Source organism: Bos taurus, chromosome 5 (assembly GCF_002263795.3).
Source record: "Bos taurus isolate L1 Dominette 01449 registration number 42190680 breed Hereford chromosome 5, ARS-UCD2.0, whole genome shotgun sequence".
NCBI classification, from domain to species: Eukaryota; Metazoa; Chordata; class Mammalia; order Artiodactyla; family Bovidae; genus Bos; species Bos taurus.
In genome coordinates, this window is record NC_037332.1 from 82,456,671 (window position 1) to 82,477,713 (window position 21,043).

The window sequence follows — 21,043 nt, forward strand, 5'->3', positions numbered from 1 at the left end:
CCTTTTGTGGTTTAATGATTTCCTTTTCTGTTATGCTTATGTTCTCTTCTTTTCAGTTTTTGTCAATCTGTTGTATGTTTTTGATTTTCACTTTTCAAGTATTGTTAACCCCTTCCTATATCTACTTGCTATGGACTGAAATTCATATATGTTCAAACACATTATAGAAGAAAAAATCTACGTTTTCTTACTCTCCTCCTCCACATTTTATTATTTTTGATGTCCTCTTTTACATCTTCACGTTTATCCTTTTGCTGTTTGTTATGGTTATCATTGTCTCAAAAAACTTTTTTTGGATTTTTAAAAATATGTATAATGGCTTACTAAGTGATTCACTTCCTAATTGTGATTTTCTCTTTCCTATAGCTTCTTGTTTCTCTTCACTTAAAGAAGACCTTTCAATATTTCTTTTAGGATATGTTTAGTATTGCTGTATTCTTTCAGATTTTGCCTGTCTGAAAAACTCTTTATCTCTTCTTCTATTCTAAATTGTAATCTTGCTGAGTGGAGTAAGATAGATTGCAGATTTCCCCCTTTCAAGACTTTGAATATATCTTTACATCCCCTTCTGGACTACAGTATTTCTGTATCTGTATCTGTATCTGTATTACAGATACTGTGATACAGTATTCTGTATCACAGAAATCAGTGATAGCCTTATGGGGATTCACTTGTAATTAAGTCTTTGTTTTTCTCTTGCTGTCCTAAGATTCCTCTTTTTTTTTTTTTCTCTTTTTTAAAAAATTATTTTTGTCTGTGCCGAGTCTTCATTGCTGCATACAAACTTTCTCTAGTTGTGGCGAATGGGGGCTACTCTCTAGTTTGAGTGTGCAGGTTTCTCACTGCACTGGCTTCTCCTGCTGTGGAGCACAGGCTCTAGGGCATCATGTGGGCTCAGTAGTTGTGGCTTATAGGCTCGAGACCACAGGCTCAGCAGCTGTGGCACACAGGCTTAATTGCCCCATGGCATATAGAATCCTCCCAGACCAGGAATCAAATCTGTGTCCCCTGCATTGGCAGGCAGATTCTTAACCACTGGACCACCAGGGAAGCCTGATAATTCCCTCTTTAACTTTTGCCATTTTAATTATATGTTTTGGTGTAGTTCAGTTTGGGTTCATCTTATTTGGGACCCTCTGTACTTCCTGTATATGGATATATTTCCTTCTTTAGGAGTAGGATGTTTTCAGCTATAATTTCTTTAGATAGATTTTTGGTCTCCTTTCTTCTCCTTCTGGAATTCCTATTATGCACGGGTTGGCATGTTTTATGGTATCCCATATGTCTCTTTTATTGCTTTCATTTTTTTTTAAATTTGGCTTTTTGTCTGCTGTTCTAATTGGGTGATTTCTATTATTCTGTCTTCCAGATCACATATTCACTCTTCCACATTAATCAATCTGCTATTCATTACCTGTAGCTCACCTTTTGTCTCAGCAAATGAGTTTTCTAATTTTTCTTGGCTCATCTTTATAGCTTCTAGTGCCTTTTTCAATAATCTGCATTTCTATGGATAGTCTTTCTTAATTCCTTCAATATTTTTATTATCTCCTTTTTGAACTCAGAGTCGGTCAGAGTAAAGAAGTCTGTTTCATTGATTGTCCTTTCAGGAGAGTTCTCTTGATCTTTTAACTGGAAGTAGTTCCTATGCTTCTTCATTTTACTCATATTTCTCTTGCTCTGTGAGTTAAGGAGAAATAATTATTTACTATAGTCTTGGAGGGCTATTTTTATATGGGAGGATCCAATTTTACCCTGCATGGGTTTAGTATTTTTGACATGAGGGCTGTTTTAGTATGCATGCCTGCCATCTCTTTCCTCAGTGTGTCCTGACCATTATCCCCTAATAAGAGGGACTGACTGGTGTTGGGTGACCAACAACCAACTCTTCCTCCTTTTTGCTCAGTGGTGTCACAGCCCTGTCACAGGTAGGGGCTGCTCCCTGGCTTTTGGAGTTGAAGACTCAAATCCATTGCTGAGCTGTGCTTCTGAGCTGAAGTTCCAGGAAAGTAGGATTGGAGCACTCCCAGTGGGAGAGGAGCCACTGAGTATTCCTCTGCCACTAGTGAGTGTGCTCTGTTGTGGCACCTGCCACCCGCTGTGTAGGCTCACAAAGTACTCTGTTGTGGGCACTGCCCTTGGCCCCACGTCAGTTGTGAGAATGATGACAATCAGTTTTGGTATCCCTCAGGCACTGTTTCCACCAGAACTGATCCACTGACGTCAGGTCCGAGGATTGCCATGGTCATGCATCTAGACACCCCATGGGAGCTAAGGAGGAAGTGCAGACCTTGGCCCAGCCCAGCCCCCAGTGTATGTGCCCACAAAGTTCACAGTTGCTAAGGCCAGACCTATCCCAGCTGCAGAAGCACCCATGTCCACTTGGATGTCCCACAGGTTCTGAGCTTACAAAGCTCACCAGCAGAGACCATAAATCTATGGTTTGTGCAGCTACAGGGAGACATTTCAGCCCTGCGCACTAAGTCATGCAGCCCCCGGGGCTTAGCTATGATTTCAGCCCCACTTCTGTGTGTGGTCAACCCAGTGGTACCTGTTCCTAGAGCTGCCAAGGTGGTGGCTGGCACAGGATCCCTCAGAGGTGGCAGCAGGTGCATGGGGAAAGAGGCTGTGGTGGTGGTTCCTGCCTCCTTTGTGTTCCCATTAGGAATGGGGGCTTCTCTGGTGTCTCAGATGGTAAAGAATCTGCCTGCAATGCAGGAGACCTAGGTGCAATCCCTGGGTTGGGAAGATCCCCTGGAGGAGGGAATGGCAACCCATTCCATTTCCTTTTTTTCCTCTTTCATCCTACTCAGTTATGTGGATATCTCTTATCTGTTCAGGTGTCAGAGGCTTTCTCCCAGTGATCAGTTGGTATTCTGTGAGAACTACTCTGTATGTAGATGTACTTTTGATGCATTTGTGGTAGGGGGTGAGTGCCACATCCCTGTACTCCACCCCCTTAATTGCAGACCCTGTTTTTTGTATTTCTGAATTTTCAATAAGGAATATAAGTTCCTTTATAATCAGAAAACTAATTGATTGGTTGGTGTGAGTAATTGTGGTTTTAGACTGTGAATTTTAAGTCATTGTAACTAGGCTCAAACACATCTTTATTAATCAAAATAGGAACCATTACACAATCAACACATTTTTGCCAATGGGAAATGTTTGTTTATTCCAGTAGCGTAAAAATCCATGCCTCAGGATTCGACAAACTCTTGGAAAATATTTTCTGTCTCCTTCTGGATGTGGAAAGGTTTTCCATGCAAGAAGTTGTTGAGATGCTTGAAGAAGTAGTAGTCAGTTGGTGAGAGGTCAGGTGAATATGGCGAATGAGGCCCAATTCATTCAACTTTTGAAGTGTTGGTCGTGCGACATGTGGTCAGGCATTGTTGTGGAGAAGAACTGGGCCCTTCCTGTTGACCGCTGCAGGTGCTGAAGTTTTTGGTGCATCTCGATTTGCTGAGCATACTTCTCAGATGTAATGGTTTTGTTGGGATTCAGAAGTAGTGGATCAGACTGGCAGCAGACCACCAAACAGTGACCATGACCTTTTTTGGTGCAAGTTTGGCTTTGGGAAGTGCTTTGGAGCTTCTTCTTGGTCCAGCCTCTGAGCTGGTCATTGCTGGTTATTGTATACAATCCACTTTTCATTGCATGTCACAATCCAATTGAGAAAAGACTTGTTGTTGTACAGAATAAGAGAAGACAACTCTTTAAAACAACGATTTTTTTGATTTTCAGTCAACTCATGAGGCATCCACTTATGGAGGTCTTTCAGCTTTCCAATTTGCTTCAAACGTTGAATGACTGTAGAATGGTCGATGTTGAGCTCTTTAGCAACTTCTCGTGTAGTTGTAAGAGGATAAGCTTCAGTGATGGCTCTCAATTGGTCGTTGTCAGCTTCTGATGCCCGGCCACTATGCTCATCTTCAAGGCTCTCATCTCCTTTGCAAAATTTCTTGAAGCACCACTGCACTGTATGTTGGTTAGCAGTTCCTGGGCTAAAAGTGTTGTTGATATTGTGAGTTGTCTCTGCTGCTTTACCACCCATTTTGAACTCGAATAAAAAAATCTCCTGAGTTTGCTTTTTGTCTAACATCATTTTTATAGTATAAAATAAATATAGACAGCAAGTAGTAAGTCATTAGCAAAAGAAAAAAATAAAGTGAGAAATGTGCATTAAAATGATGTATAACATAACCAGATTTATTTAAGAATATATTTCAATATCAAATGGCAAATTTCAACAATACAAAACTGCAATTCCTTTTGCACCAATCTAACAAAAACAAAACCTGCTACTAATGTTATTATAAAGAAACAGAATAGCATTTTTTCTATGTAAATATTATGAACTTTATTATCTTACATATAATCTGCTATGTATCCATCCATCTTCTTGCCTCCCCAAGAAGATATTTCAGGCACTGTAACTATGTCTTTCTTGATCTTTGTTAAATAGAATACTATGGATTCCCACAAATAACTGAACAATCAAGTAATCATATGCTATTTGTCTAGACATCAGTTTTGATATATAGGAAGTTTTTTGGGTTACTGCTCACTCAACCAAGTAGTAAATGAGATTTCCAAGAGTTCACTTAAATTATAAGTTTACATAATCTAGACTTCTTATTTATGTTTTTTAAAAAATATTCTATCACAAAAATTATTCTGATGTATTGACACTCAAGATAACATGCAACAGATTTCTCCCTGGATAGGAGTGTGTGTGTGTGTGTGTGTGTGTTAGTCAGTCATGTCTGACTCTGTGATCCCATGGACTGTAGCCCATCAGGCTCCTCTGTCCATGGAATTCTCCAGGCAAGAATACTGGAGTTGATTGCCATGTCCTCCTCCAGGGGATCTTCCCGACCCAGGGATTGAACCCAGGTCTCCTACATTGAAGGAAGGTTCTTTACCATCTGAGCCACCAGGGAAGACATATGGGAAAGACTGCTTAACAGTCAGCCAAGTGCTAGGACTGCCCAAGTTTCAATTCAATGCCAGAAACACATAGGTGGACAAAGACTTAACAAATTTTTATGGTCTGTCTCAACACACACTTACTTAAGCTATGGTCAGTTCAGTTCAGTTGCTCAGTTGTGTCTGACTCTTTGTGACCCCATGGACTGCAGCACACCAGGCTTCCCTGTCCATCACCAACTCCCAGAGTTTACTCAAATTCATGTCCATTAAGTCGGTGATGCCATCCAATCATCTCATCCTCTGTCATCCCCTTCTCCTCCCGCCTTCAATCTTTCCTAGAATCAAGGTCTTTTCCAAGGAGTCAGTTATTCATATCAGGTGGCCAAAGTAATGGAGTTTCAGCTTCCACATCAGTCCTTCCAATGAATATCAGTACTGATTTCCTTTAGGATTGATTCGTTGGATCTCCTTGCAATCCAAGGGACTCTCAAGAGTCTTCTCCAACACCATAGTTCAAAAGCATCAATTCTTTGGTGCTCAGCTTTCTTTATAGTCCAACTCTCACATCCATATATGACTACTGAAAAAAATCATAGCCTTGACTAGATGGACCTTTGTTGGCAAAGTAATGTCTCTGCTTTTTAATATGCTGTCTAGGTTGGTCATAGCTTTTCTTCCAAGGAGGAAGCGTCTTTTAATTTCATGACTGCAGTCACCATCTGTAATGATTTTGGAGCCCCCAAAAATAAAGTCTGTCACTGTTTCCATTGTCTCCCCATCTATTTGCCATGAAGTGATGGGGCCAGATGCCACGATCTTAGTCTTCTGAATGTTTAGTTTTAAGCCAACTTTTTCACTCTCCTCTTTCACTTTCATCAAGGGGCTCTTTAGTTCTTCTTCTCTTTCTGCCATAAGGGTGGTGTCATCTGCATATCTGAGGTTATTGATATTTCTCCCAGCAATCTTGATTTCAGTTTGTGCTTCATCCAGTCCAGCATTTCTCATGATGTACCCTGCATTTAAGTTAAATAAGCAGAGTGACAATATACAGCCTTGACCTAGTCCTTTCCCAATTTGGAACCAGTCTGTTGTTCCATGTCCTTTTCTAACTGTTGATCCTTGACCTGCATACAGATTTCTTAGGAGGCAGATCAGGTGGTCTGATATTTCTATCTCTTTAAGAATTTTCCACAGTTATTTGTGATCCACACAGTCAAAGGCTTTGGCATAGTCAATAAAGCATAAGTAGTTGTTTTTCTGGAACTCTCTCATTTTTTTTGGTGATCCAACGGATGTTGATCGCTGGTTCCTCTGCCTTTTCTAAGTCCAGCTTGGACATCTGGAAGTTCACAGTTCACATACTGTTGGAGCCTGGCTTGGAGAATTTTTGCATTACTTTGCTAGCCTGTGAGATGAGTACAACTGTGTGGTAGTTTGAGCATTCTTTGGCATTGCCTTTCTTTGGGATTAGAATGAAAACTGACCTTTTCCAGTCCTGTGGCCACTGCTGAGTTTTCCAAATTTGCTGGCATATTGAGCGCAGCACTTTTATAGCATCGTCTTTTAGGATTTGAAACAGCTAAACTGGAATTCCATCACCTCCACTAGTTTTGTTTAAAGCTATGGTCAGAGCCCTCCAAATTGACTAGTGGCTGGGTATTAAATAAAAGAGGTAGCCAAGGCTTAGAAACATATAACTTGCAATGAAGGTTTGATCCCTTAATCAACAAGATTCCCTGGAGTTGGAAATGGCAACTGACTCCAGTGTTTTGCCTAGAAAATCCCATGGACAGAGGAGCCTGGTGGGCTATAGTCCATGGGATTGCAAAGAGTTGGACACTACTGAGCGACTGAGTAGGCACACACGCTACCCCCACCCTCAAAAAAAAAAAGAAAAGAAAGAAAGAAAAAAACAAACCACCAAAACCAAACAATCTGAAAATACTTGAGGCTCACATAACCTAGACTCACAATTCTAGGAAATCATCAACTCTCCAGAATTATGAGTTTTCCATTGTTCCTTCTGCCTACATCCCTATTCCTTCCTCTGGACGTAGGCAGTTGGGTCAGGCAGTTGGCTATTTTTGACATGATTTCCCTTTCAAGGATGCCTTTTAACTTAGGTTTGGTCATGGGACCAAAGCCTGGCCATCTGTATATTCATTCCAGCCTACTGACCACAGAAGAGAGTCCATGTGAACCAAGCTGAAACAGAGGCCTGATCAATGGACATTTTTCTGTGAGTTACTAGGGAACAGAGAAGCTCTCTTTTGATTGTTAATTGCCAGGTACAAGAGCAATATGTGCTTGGAGGTTTTGAGCATCCACAATAAACTGTAGAAAATTCTGAAAGAGATGGGAATACCAGACCACCTGATCTGCCTCCTAAGAAATCTGTATGCAGGTCAGGAAGCAACAGTTAGAACTGGACATGGAACAACAGACTGGTTCCAAATTGGGAAAGGACCAGGTCAAGGCTGTATATTGTCACCCTGTTTATTTAACTTATATGCAGAGTACATCATGAGAAACGCTGGACTGGAAGAAACACAAGCTGGAATCAAGATTGCCAGAAGAAATATCAATAACCTCAGATATGCAGATGACACCACCCTTATGGCAGAAAGTGAAGAGGAACTCAAAAGCCTCTTGATGAAAGTGAAAGTGGAGAGTGAAAAAGTTGGCTTAAAGCTCAACATTCAGAAAACGAAGATCATGGCATCCGGTCCCATCACTTCATGGGAAATAGATGGGGAAACAGTGGAAACAGTGACTAAATTTATTTTTCTGGGCTCCAAAATCACTACAGATGGTGATTGCAGCCATGAAATTAAAAGACGCTTACTCCTTGGAAGGAAAGTTATGACCAACCTAGATAGCATATTGAAAAGCAGAGACATTACTTTGCCAACAAAGGTTCGTCTAGTCAGGGCTATGGTTTTTCCTGTGGTCATGTATGGATGTGAGAGTTGGACTGTGAAGAAGGCTGAGCGCCAAAGAATTGATGCTTTTGAACTGTGGTGTTGGAGAAGACTCTTGAGAGTCCCTTTGACTGCAAGGAGATCCAACCAGTGCATTCTGAAGGAGATCAGCCCTGGGATTTCTTTGGAAGAAATGATGCTAAAGCCGAAACTCCAGTACTTTGGCCACCTCATGCGAAGAGTTGACTCATTGGAAAATACTCTGATGCTGGGAGGGATTGGGGGCAAGAAGAGAAGGGGATGACAGAGGATGAGATGGCTGGATGGCATCACTGACTCGATGGACGTGAGTCTGAGTGAACTCCGGGAGTTAGTGATGGACAGGGAGGCCTGGCGTGCTGCAATTCATGGGGTCGCAAAGAGTCGGACACGAATGAGCGACTGATCTGATCTGATCTGATGGGGAAGAAGGTCCATTAGAGGATAAAACTCACTTAGAGAAAAACAGAGCGGAGAGACGGAAAGAGGCAGAGGCAAAAAAGAGCAACAGGTAGAGTCAGAGAGACCAACAGTGATGATGACATTGGATGTGATATGAGCAGAAGGAAACCTTTACCAGGTTAAACCACTGATATTTTAGAGTTGCTATAGCAGTTAGCACATCCTGATGAACACACCCTAAAATGTGTAAAGTGACATGTATCTCCCTTCCCAGTGGTTTTATTTATTTGGCTGAGCCAGGTCGTAGTTGTAGCATGCAGGATCTTCTAGCTTTGTTGCAGCACATGGGATCTTTAGTTGCAGCATGTGAACGCTTAGCTGTGGCATGTGGATTCTAGTTCCCTGACCTAGGCTTGAACCCAGGCCCCTGCACTGGGAGTGTGGAATCTCAGCCACTGGACCACCACGGAAGTACCCTCCAGTGGTTTTAGAACACTGGATCTTCTACCCACTCTTTCCACTTTAGAAAGTAATTAAGGGCATATGTTTTTAGAGGAAGTGTAATATGTTAAATAAAAACCCCAAACTAGTAGTTACTACAAAATATAGTTTAATTTCACTCTTCATTATTTCCCACAAAATTTTAAAAATACCAACATATAGACCAGAGCAAGTGAAACAGAAAAGACCTTAAAAGTTGTATAAAAGACAGACCTAAACTCAAGATTGTATGAGCAGTGACACACACACACACCAAATACTCTGAAATGAATTCAGAAAGCATGTCCCCAGTTGGGTGAGTTTCACATCTGGAATGATCCTAAACAAAAATTGTTATTTTATGTGGAAAGGATCTTCCCAGACTTCTCTTAAAAAAGCATTCTTTATTAAACAGAGGCAGACTTATTCTAGGAACAAAAGTCCTAAATGCCTCTCCTAGGCCCCATGGAACTTAGAAAAATTAACAAAAACAAAGCCCTCTAGGGATGAGAAAGTGACCCCTAGTGGCCACTCAGCAGGTTTTCCTTATGGCTTCTGAAAACTCTACCAGTGAGATGTCAGCCCTGCTTGTGCCCACGATACTATGTTTGGCAAACCTGAGTCTCTAATTCCAGAGCCCAGCAATGACCTACCTGAGTGACAGATTCCTCTTTAGAACAGGATCTGAAACTGGACCCATTAAACATGGGCTGATACCTAGAGATTGGCTATTTTATATACTTGTGCCCTAGACTCTATGGAGATTTCTCATTATGACAACCAATGAACGCAGCCTCTTCCCACTGTGACACTGTAATTACATACTTTCCTTTATTTCTGTTTAGTTACCAAAAGTCTATTCTGTATCTTCCTGTTTGTTTTTGTGTTTATCAGTGATTTCCAAATTTAGTGACTACTACAGTGTATACCAGCCACTCCAGTGTTATTGCCTGGAGAATTCCAGGGACGGGGGAGCCTGGTGGGCTGCCATCTATGGGGTCGCACAGAGTCAGACACGACTGAAGTGACTTAGCAGCAGCACAGTGTATATCTCAAGTTTTATTTGATTTCAGGTTAATGAATGTTTAATACTTCTAAGTTTACTAATTTCAAAAAAGTTTTAAGTTTGATACATTGATAAAGGTTCACAATTATTTACATTGAACCGAGGATCAATAAATGTTCTTTATAGCAATTAGAGGTAAACACCCATACTTAATAGTATAAATTTTGATCTATTTAAATAATACCCACTTAATAAAATGTCCAAGAGCAGGGCTGAAGAATAAAAATATAATGTGTATCACATGTGTAATTTAAAACTTTATGGTAGTCATATTAGAAAAGTAAGAAAATAAAATTAATTTTAATGTTTAATTTGGTATATCCAAAATATTATTTGAACATGTAATCAATATAAAGTTGTTATGTGATATTTTATATTCCTTTTTTTTTCATACTAAGTCTTTGAAATCTGGTATACATTTTATATTTACAGCACATTTCAGTACATACAAGTCACGTTTCCAGTTTTCAGTAGCCACATATGGCCAGTGGCTATCATACTGAACTGAATATTTCTAGCATCTGATTATGGGTTTGACTCCTATGGGTGAGAATCATTACTCCATAGGAAGTAAATGGAGAGATCAAACCTCTTTTTACAAATAAGGAAACTGAGGTTCAGAGAGTTAAAATGGCTCTCTTGAGGTCACACAGAGAAATTTAGTTTAGCAGGCTCTCCCAATCCAGGCATGCCTCCCATGTAGATAATTTTTAGAATTAAAAAAATAAATAAACAGTATTCTTTTTAGGATATTTGATTAAATTGGTAGATATTTTCACCAACATGTAAGAAATTAATAGGTTTGAGTAAAAAAAAACAGTATAATGTAAAGCATAAAAAATATGTCACTCTTAACAGCAATCATAGAATGCATGAAGAAAGCACTGAACTTAGAGCTACAGTATCATACAATGCTTGGATTGAATTCTGGGTGCAGAGGAAGAAGATAAACATCAGAGTGGGTTACTAAAGGATCAAAGCATTCAATTCAAAGCAATTCAATTACTATCCACCCGTAAGTCTATGGAATAACCTCTCCTCTTACAAAGAGAGAGAACTGCTACTGTGCAAGCAGAAATGACCAAGTTCGAGAAAGTCTGCATTTCAGATCCCTGGATCATGAGGGTTGCCCCCACCTCCTTGGGAGGTCAAGGGGCCACAGTGACCTATCCTGCTACACTGGATTAGGCTGACTCTGGAGGTTTAGCACAATCTGCAGTGGTCCAGACTCCTGAAATGTTACCTCTGTAGGCAGACCTCTCTACTTGACTTAGAGAACAGGTATGTATATCTGTCACGCTTCTTCAGACTTAATTATCATGCTTGTGTGCATATGTGCGTGTGTGTGCTCAGTAGTGTCCAACTCGGACTGTAGCCCACCAGGCTCCTCGGTCCATGGAGATTCTCCAGGCAAGAATACTGGAGTGGGTTGCCATTTCCTCCTCCAGGGAATCTTCCCAACCCAGGGATCACACCCAAGTCTCTTGTGTCTTCTGTATTAGCAGGCAGATTCTTTACCAATGAGCCACCCAGGAAGCCCAACTATCATGCACAGGCTGCTACAAACCAATACCCCCATCTTGTAGGATTTCTTTGGCTTTGGCTTATTCTACACTTGAATGTCCCCCAAGTTCTCAAATGCCAGAACCAGAGGTGGTGCTGAACCTCTTACATTGCTGGAATATTGCATTGGCTCAAGATAACAGGTCAATACATCCTTGCCCACATGGCCTCTGCAAATGTCACATGTGAAGGAACATATGATTTTGGTCGTGGCCTGTTACTATGTTGCCCATTAATGTGTCTGAAAGTTTAATCTATTGCAGCCTAAGGATATATATGTAAGGTAAAAAGGATGCTCTGAGGAAAATCTGCTGGAGAGGGACAGCGTGACACAGAAAACTGGAGTGGATCCCCAGGGGTTTCCCCATTAGTTTCCTGCCTATCTTACTTTTACTTGCGAGGCACAAAAGAGAATATAAGGGAATACACTTGGTAAACTAGAAAGAGCTATTAAAACCATAGGTATTATGGAACCATTATAATATTATGGTATTATGATCTTCAAACATGTAGATATACATACAGTATTTTAAATATCCTTAATTCCTGCACTCAATTTGAGCCACTTCTAGATTACTGGTTTTAAAAATGCTTTTAATTTTTAATTATAGCTGGAAAATTGGTTTTTAAATTCTTTCTCATTGCCTCATGGTTTTAAAAATGTACTTGTCATTTATGTAATTACCTTTGGTTACAAGCAGTAGTTGGAGAAGGAAATGGCAACCCACTCCAGTGTTCTTGCCTGGAGAATCCCAGGGACAGGGGAGCCTGGTGGGCTGCCATCTATGGGATCACACAGAGTCGGACACGACTGAAGTGACTTAGCAGCAGTAGCACAAGCAATAGTAATTGTAATTTCCTAATAATTTAGAGAGCCAACAACTAGTTCTTAGGTCACTTAACTAATCATTTAACTACTGAGACTATTGGTTTCCCAAATGTGTATAAAGAAACTGGTTTATACACATTAAACATTAAAAGACATATGAACTTAATTGTGACATTATGCAAGACATTGAATCTGCCTGGACCCACTTCTTCCACTAAGACTAATCTATTGCTAAATACCTTTTCAGCATCAGAAACCTGTTCTATCTGTAATAAAAATCTTGAGTGGTTCTATTAAGAGTAAATCTTAATACTCTTGAGTATTAAGGCAAAGGCTAATCACCCAGCTCTAGGGCCCAAGATCTTTCCTTTTCTGCAAGCAAAGTTGAAACTTTCTCAGCTTTTCCTTTTGAGTTTTAAATAAGAAATCATCTCATTTAAAATCTATCTCAAAGTGCTCAATTGAGCATAACTATTGTGGTTCTGTACTTGCCCAAGTCCACAAAGACTGAATACAGTATTCATTGTGATCACAATTACAAATTGCACTATCCCTTTAAATGTCCAAGTACCCACTATTTTCTTAAAGTGGATAAGCCCTGTCCTCAGTGAAGGAAATATATGAGGAATGGAAATGTTCCAAATTACACAAATCTTCTAAGTCAATTATAAATGAATCCTGAGATTACAAGGAAAATGTCCACACATTAAACTCCCCAAACTCAAAACAACTGCACCATAAAACAAAAATAAAACCAAAACAAGATACATGTGGCATTCTTGGTTAAAAAGATTTTAGCAAAAATATAGCAACTAGTGGGTTTGAAGCCATGTCGATGACTAAAGCAGTCTATAGAAAATTCTGTGAATCTGAAGATTTCCCCAAACACATTTCCCCAAACCCCTATTAAAGTCAGGAGCAAATCTATAAAAACTGGCAGACCATTAATAGGAATAAGAGATAAAAACAGTATACAAAGGATACAAAGACCATATAGTCTTTTGTAAATGAAATGCTTTGAGACTTTTCTCATGTTTAGAGTTAAAAATCAAATGCTAGAGTGTCCAGTGGATGTCACTGAAGTCCCCGGGGTCTCCCAGGCCCCCCTCTGCTTCTAAGTAATTCATGAAGGCAGCCATGGCTGTGTCATCATTGTCACAGAGGGCTTCCAAGTCCAGCTGGACTCCTTCTCCTATCAAATTGAAATACAGGCTTGTGTAAGTACATTTGGAGATTAAAAAATGAGTTATCAAAAATGGCAAAACAAGGTTAGGATACCATACAATGTATTATTGAAAGCAAAGCATACGTTTTACAGATGCCAGATATATTTTTTAATGGGTTGCCTATTTTTATAACAATCTGCTGTCAGATAAATTGCACTTCACTCATTTGACGCACATAAGGGAGTTAGTCTATGAGTTTTCTAATAGAAAATAAAAGCACTAAGAGGTACAGACTCTGAGATAGTTGGATGGTAAGGGCTGGGGTTTATTCATGTGTGTATATAGAGCCTGGAAGGAGACATTTAACTTTAATCTGCCTTGTGAAATGCTTGTTTAACTCCAAAATTAGAAGGCTGAGACAAAAGCATCACTTTCCAAAAATCTGAAAGACTCTAATAAAAGGAAGGAGTCCCCAGATTTTTGATTGAAAAAGGAAATAAAGAGGAACCACGGAAATGTGTTTTAAATAAGATATGAAGAGGTTCTAGAAATCCATGGTTAAAACACAGTGAGAGATTAATCAAAGGTTTCTAAGTATCTTCCAAAGTACAATAGAATTTAAGATGATTAATATGTGGTTTTTGGAGAAGGAAATGGCAAGCCACTCCAGTATTCTTGCTTGGAGAATCCCATGGACAGAGGAGCCTGGCAGGCTACAGTCAACGGAATTGCAAAGAGCCAGACATGACTTAGTGACTGAGCATGCAATATGTGGTTTTGTGTGAAGCTGAATGTCCAGGTTCCTTCAAGGCTTTTGATTCTCAGGGCTTTCCCAGTGGCTCAGACAGTAAAGAATCTGCCTGCAGTGCAGGAGACCTGGGTTTGATCGCTAAGTCAAAAAGATCCTCTGGAGAAAGAAATAGCTACCCACTCCAGTATTCTTACCTGGAGAATTCTAAGGACAGAGGAGTCTGAAGGGCAACAGTCCATGGGTTCCCAAAGAGTCAAACACAACTGAGCAATTAACACTTTCACTTTCTTTTTTTCCCTCTGATTCTCTTTAACATTTATTTTCAGGAGATCAGAGGCAGTTATGGGGAGCATAAAATTGTATCCCTTCAAGTTTCTTTATTCGGACTTTGCATAGGTATAGTTAAAATGAATAATTACATCTTAAACTTTTTATGATTGGTATCTTTTAAAAATCTTTTTCTGGAGAATGGAATTTTTCCCTAAACATGAGAGCTTTAGTTTTATTTAAATTGTGTTTTAATAATACTCACAACAACTCAGTTGATAATCAGACTTTCAATGACAGGTCCATTACATAGAATGTGCTGTGTGTGCTCAGATGCTTAAGTTGTGTCCAACTCTTTGTGACTCTATGGACTGTAGCCCACCAGGCTCCTCTGTCCATGGGATTCTCCAGGCAAGAATACTGGAGTGTGTTGCCATGCCCTCTTCCAGCGGATCTTCCCAACCCAGGGAACAAACCTGCATTTCTCATTTTTCTTGCACTGGCAGCCAGGTTACCACTAGTACCACCTAAGTAGCATACACTTAACAACTAACACTATGATTACTGTATTTAAGATCCTGAATGAAAAATCTTAGTTTTTTTTTTTTTGAAGTAGTTGATTTTATAATGTGTTAGTTTTTGGTGTACAGCAAAGTGATTCATATATATATATATACATTCTTTTTCAGATTCTTCTCCATTATAGTTTGTGATACTATATTGAATAGAGTTCCCTGAGCTATATAGTAGGACCTTGTTGTTAACCTATTTTATATATAGCGGTTTGTATCTGATAATCCCAAGTTCCTAATTTATCCCTCCCCCTGCCTTTGTCCTTTGATAACTATATTTGTTTTCTGTTTGTAGGTCTACTTCTGTTTTGTAAATAAGTTCATTTGTGTCTTTTTTTTTAAGATTCCACATATGTGATACTATGTGATATTTGTCTCTCTCTGTCTGATCTACTTAATATGATAATCTCTAGGTGCATCCATGTTGCTACAAATGGCATTATTCCATTTCTTTACGGCTGAGTAATATTCCATTGTGTGTATATATACCACATCTTCTTTATCCATTCATCTGTTGATAGGCATTTAGGTTGCTTCCATGTCTTGGCTATTGTAAATAATGCTGCTACAAACACTGGGGTACATGTATCTTTTCGAATTAGTTTTCTCCAGATATATGTCTACGAGTGGGATTGCTGGATCATATGGTAGTTCTAATTTTAGTTTAAGGAACCTCCATATGTTCTTCATAGTCATTGTACCAATTTATGCTCCCACCAACAGGGTTAAGGGTTCTCTTTTCTCCGTGCCTTCTCCCACATATATTATTTGCAGAGTTTTTGATGATGGTCATCCTGACCAGTGTGAGGTGATATCTCATTGTAGTTTGGGGGAAAAACTTAGTTTTAAAGCTGTTTGCATATTTAGAAATTTCCTAAACCTGAAACTATAGTGATTAAAAAAAGAGTTTTTGGAAAACCAAAATGGTGGTCCATTGTGAAAGAAATCTTACCGAGGAGTGGTTCATGACTGAGGGGAGCAGTAGCACTTTGGTTCTGCTTTGTAGCTTCTCGTTCCCCTATTTCAGATGGACTTAGGGTAATCAACTCCTTATCTGACATCTGTAATGACAAAATAAAAAACAGTAAGTTTCCTATTTGAATGAAATAAATATTTCTTACCAGTTTTCATATGTGGGTGTGCTGTCATGAACAATATGGCAATTTGCACTTACTGAGTGTCCTATGCTTAGTACTCCACAAATAAAATTTTGTTTCATGTTATAAATATTGTGAGGTCAAGAATCTGAGGCCTAAAGAGTCTAATATCTTGTCTAAAGTGTTGGAGCCATGATTCTAACTCAAGTCCATCTGACTCCAAAGCTCCTACATTATTCATAATCATAACTAGAGTATACAATTACACATATAAGGGAAAGTTTTAGATTAAGAAGGAAACACATTTCAGTATTTTTAAAATGATGGTAAAACTATATCTCATCCAAAGCTACAGTAGGAAATATTTCTTTGGAATAGGGAATGTATTAAACCAGAGACTTTTACCAAAAGTTGTAATAGTGTTACACAGACATAGGCCAAACAAACTGATGTTCAATATAGCTCATCAAAAGAAATTGTTTACCTATATTGCCTGATTCAGTTGATAAACTTTATCATAATGCCTACATAACATACACTACTCAGAGATTCTTGTGTGCTACAAGGACTTAAATCCCTGTTTCTGGTCTGGCACAAAATGCATACCCAATAAACAGGTGTTAAATGTATGAGTAAAACTTGAAAATACCAGAACAAAAGTCTATATTAATATAAAAAGATATTTTCAGGTTCTCTTTTGTCCCTGGTCAGATTTAATTTCTCTTCTCTCCTATATTCTCATGTGCTGTGTCCTATGTCATTTCAGTTGTGTCTGACTCTTTTCGACCCCATGGACCGTAGCCCACCAGGCTCCTCTGTCCATGGGATTTCCCAGGTAAGAATCCTGGAGTGGGTTGCCATTTACTACTCCAGGGGCTCTTCCTGACCCAGGGATTAAGTCCGATTCTCCTACGTCTCCTATGTTGACGGGTGGATTCTTTACCACCAGTGCCACCTGGGAAGTACACCTACTTTAGAGCATTTTGTTGTCTGGGATACATCACAATTATATTATATGAGGGTCTTCCATATATTCAGTACACACATTTTGTATGTATTTAAAATTGCTAATATTTGTTCAATTGAATTAAATAGTAGGTAATACTTATTTTGTAGCTTATATTAAGCTTTCTTCCAGACCATAAGGAATACTTTTAATCCATAGACTTGGAGTTTGTTAAAATAACAACTATTATTTATTGAGCACATACTATGTCCCAGGAACTGTGAGGTTTTTTGTTTCTTTGTGTATTAAATCATTTAATTCACACACCACTACAAGAAACTGGAGCTATTATTAATTCCTGTTTTACAAATGAGGAAGCTGAGATGCAGAGTTTAAAAAATACACAGGAGGTTATCCCAGCAGGTGAATCAAAACTTGGACCCAGACATTATGGTCCCAGCAACTTCACTATTAACCACTATTCTACACTGCCTCTTAAAAACTCTGGAAAGAAATCATTTTTTTTTTTTTTACAGGATTGCCTCTTTTCTCAAAAGAAATAATCAACAAGGACCAATTTATCATTCATTTATTTCATGAATATTATCACTTATAATAGTACTTACATTCCTGCAGTTGAGAGTGTGTGTATCTTTCAATAAATCTGTTGGATTTGAATCAAGGGATGAAGATGACTGTAACCTTCAAAAATTACACATAAAACATGTTATATGTCTATGTATATACATTTTAGAGAAATTTCTCTTCTTAATACAGTCTACTGATAAAAATACAGGGAGGAACATAAAGACTGAATATCACAACAGTTTTCATCATTAGACTTGTTCAGAGCCAGACATATATTTGACTACAGAGTGCTGAAAACACTGTAGTAAATAGAAACATAAAACCCCAAGGTGAAAGCTCTTAAGTACATCATGTTACCTGTCTTAATACAACACTTTGCATAGTAATGGAACAATTACACAGTTCAAAATAGGCACTGACATCAAGAATCAGTTCTTATCAGGATACTAAAAAGCAGAACTAAAGAAAGATTTTCTAACATTCTGCAACCTTTTCTTTAAGTGGAAAATACGTCATGTTTTTACTATAATAGGTCATCTCCAGGTACAAATACATGAAGATAAAAACATGATCATAAGGCTTTTGAAGAGATAACAAATCTCTTCAAAACTTAATATATAAAACTTACAATATTATATATTACTAAATGCTCAATTATGTGATACATAATGGCATAAACATAACTTATGGCCTTGTGTATTTCCAGGGATGCAGCTGACAAGAAATTATAGAGGGAGAAATCAAAACAGAAAAATGAAATGAATTAGGTAGGAAACATAGATGAAAAGATTAGTGACGTGTCTTGGAGATTTTTCACAATGTAATGTATATAGCTTGGCTGACTGCTCATTCTGTGGTTCAAGGTTTAAAATCACCAACCACTCTAGCCCTTGTTTAAAGATGAAAAAAGCTAACTTCCCCTAACCATGCATGTCACTACCAGATTCTGAAATATGGCTTTCTTCATATTAGTTTACTGGGCAAAAACCTGCTATTTAACTTCACCTCAGTCCCTTTTACGGAGAAGGCAATGGCACCCCACTCCAGTACTCTTGCCTGGAAAATCCCATGGATGGAGGAGCCTGGTGGGCTGCAGTCCATGGGGTTGCTAAGAGTCGGACACGACTGAGCGACTTCACTTTCACTTTTCACTTTCATGCATTGGAGAAGGAAATGGCAACCCACTCCAGTGTTCTTGCCTGGAGAATCCCAGGGACGGCAGAGCCTGGTGGGCTGCCGTCTATGGGGTCGCACAGAGTCGGACACGACTGAAGTGACTTAGCAGCAGCAGCAGTCCCTTTTAACTGAGTTAAAACTCCGTTGCTCAGTGGCCTGATCTCTTCCTCAGTGAATCTCCTTGTTGTTTGCTGAAACCAGCATGCTTTCTCCTACTCAACGCCATACACTGGCCAAGGTGCCTCCATACATAAAACTCCATACACTGCAGCCTGCACATTCTAATAGTTCCCAGCTAGCAACGTCTGGCTCAATTTTTGCTTTCCTTATGTTGCCCTTCCAGCATATACAGTCAAAAAATGATTTTCAACAAGGGTGCCAAGACCATTCAATGGGAGAAGGAATAGTCTTTTCAGCAAATTATGTGAGAAAACTGGATATCCACATGCAGACAAAGGGAGTTGGACTATAACCCTACTCAGAGTAATTTTCTTGGTTGAACTTTGTGCTACTTAGTACAAATATTTACAATTCACTTCAGAAATACATTTTAGAGCTATTATGGAAAACTCCAAAGAGATATAAAAGCAGATAATATAAAGAAATTTCATATACCCACCAAACTGCTTCAGTAATTGTCCTTTCCTCACCTAATAACAATGTATGAGATATAAAATTTTAAATGTTTTTGTGTAGGATGTAAAATTAATATAAATATAAATGTATTATATGTAAATGATTAATAACATCATTCAAGATGCTCCTATTCCTATTTTTTCTGCATTTGATAAGATATTCTCAGAGAAATGTTAATATGTCTATGATTTTATTTTTTCTTTATGATTATATATCTTTAAAATTTTTATTTATTTTTTTATTGAAGGATAATTGCTTTACAGAATTTTGTTGTTTTCTGTCAAACCTCAACATGAATTAGCCATAGGTATACATATATCCCCTCCCTTTTGAACTTCCCTCCCTTTTCCCTCCCCGTTCCATCCCTCTAGGTTGATAACAGAGCCCCTGTTTGAGTTTCTTGAGCCATACAACAAATTCCTGTTGGCTATCTATTTTACATATGGTAATGTAAGTTTCCATGTTACTCTTTCCATACATCTCACCCTCTCCTCCCCTCTCCCCATGTCCATAAGTCTATTCTCTATGTCTGTTTCTCCACTGCCACCCTGTAAATAAATTTTTCAGTATCATTTTTCTAGATTCCATACATATGCATTAGAATATGATATTTATCTTTCTCTTTCTGACTTACTTCAGAATAAGTTCAGAATAAGTTCTGACTTACTTCAGTATAATAAGTTCTAGGTTCATCCACCTCATTAGAACTGACTCAAAAGCATTCCCTTTATGGCTGAGTAATATTCCATTGTGTATATGTGCCACAACTTCTTTATCCATTCATCTGTCAATGGACATCTAGGTTGCTTCCATGTCCTAGCTATTGGAAATAGTGCTGCAATGAACAATGGGATACATGTATCTTTTTCAATTTTGGTTTCCTCAGAGTATATGCCTAGGAGTGGGATTGCTTGGTCATATGGTGATTTTATTCCTAGTTTTTTAAGGAATCTCCATACCATCTTCCACTGTGGCTATATCAATTTACATTCCCACCAACAGTGCAAGAGCGTTCCCTTTTCTCCACACCCTATCCAGCATTTGTTGTTTGTAGACATTTTGATGATGATCATTCTGACCGGTGTGAGGTGCTATCTCATTATAGTTTTGATTTGCATGTCTCTAATAATGAGCGATGTTGAGCATCTTTTCATGTGTTTTTTAGCCATCTGTATGTCTCCTTTGGAGAAATGTCTGTTTAGGTCTTTTTCCCACTTTTTGATTGGGTTGTTTGTTTTTCCAGTATTGAGTTGTATGAGCTGCTTTGTATATTTTGGAAATCAATCCTTTGTCAGTTGTTTCATTTCTTATTATTTTCTCCCATTCTGAGGGTTGTCTTTTTACCTTGCTTATGGTTTTCTTTGCTGTGCAAAAGCTTTTAAGTTTAACCAGGTCCCACCTGTTTACTTTTGTTTTTATTTCCATTACTCTAGGAGGTGGGTCATAGATGATCTTGCTTTGATTTATGTTATCGAGTGTTCTGCCTATGTTTTCCTCTAAGAGTTTTATAGTTTCTGGTCTTACATTTAGATCTTTAACCCATTTTATCTTTGTGTGTGGTGTTAAGATGTGTTCTAATTTCATTTGTTTACATGTAGCTGTCCAGTTTTCC

General features: G+C 38.6%; 1 protein-coding gene across 3 annotated transcripts in view; it reads right to left on the minus strand.

The window, feature by feature from the left end:
* Positions 1-12,230: 12,230 nt before the first annotated feature.
* ARNTL2 (aryl hydrocarbon receptor nuclear translocator like 2) overlaps positions 12,231-21,043 on the minus strand; it is an 89,020-nt gene continuing 80,207 nt past the window's right edge. For 2 of the 3 annotated variants that reach the window (XM_059886560.1, XM_059886561.1), the window contains 3 exons: positions 17,658-17,733; positions 15,941-16,049; positions 12,231-13,424 (listed from right to left, as the gene is read on the minus strand). In XM_059886560.1, coding sequence (XP_059742543.1) covers positions 13,288-13,424; positions 15,941-16,049; positions 17,658-17,733 — 322 coding nt within the window. In that variant the 3' untranslated portion in view covers positions 12,231-13,287. The remainder of the gene's footprint in view (positions 13,425-15,940; positions 16,050-17,657; positions 17,734-21,043) is intronic. The other variant, NM_001289819.1, reaches the window with a different exon arrangement.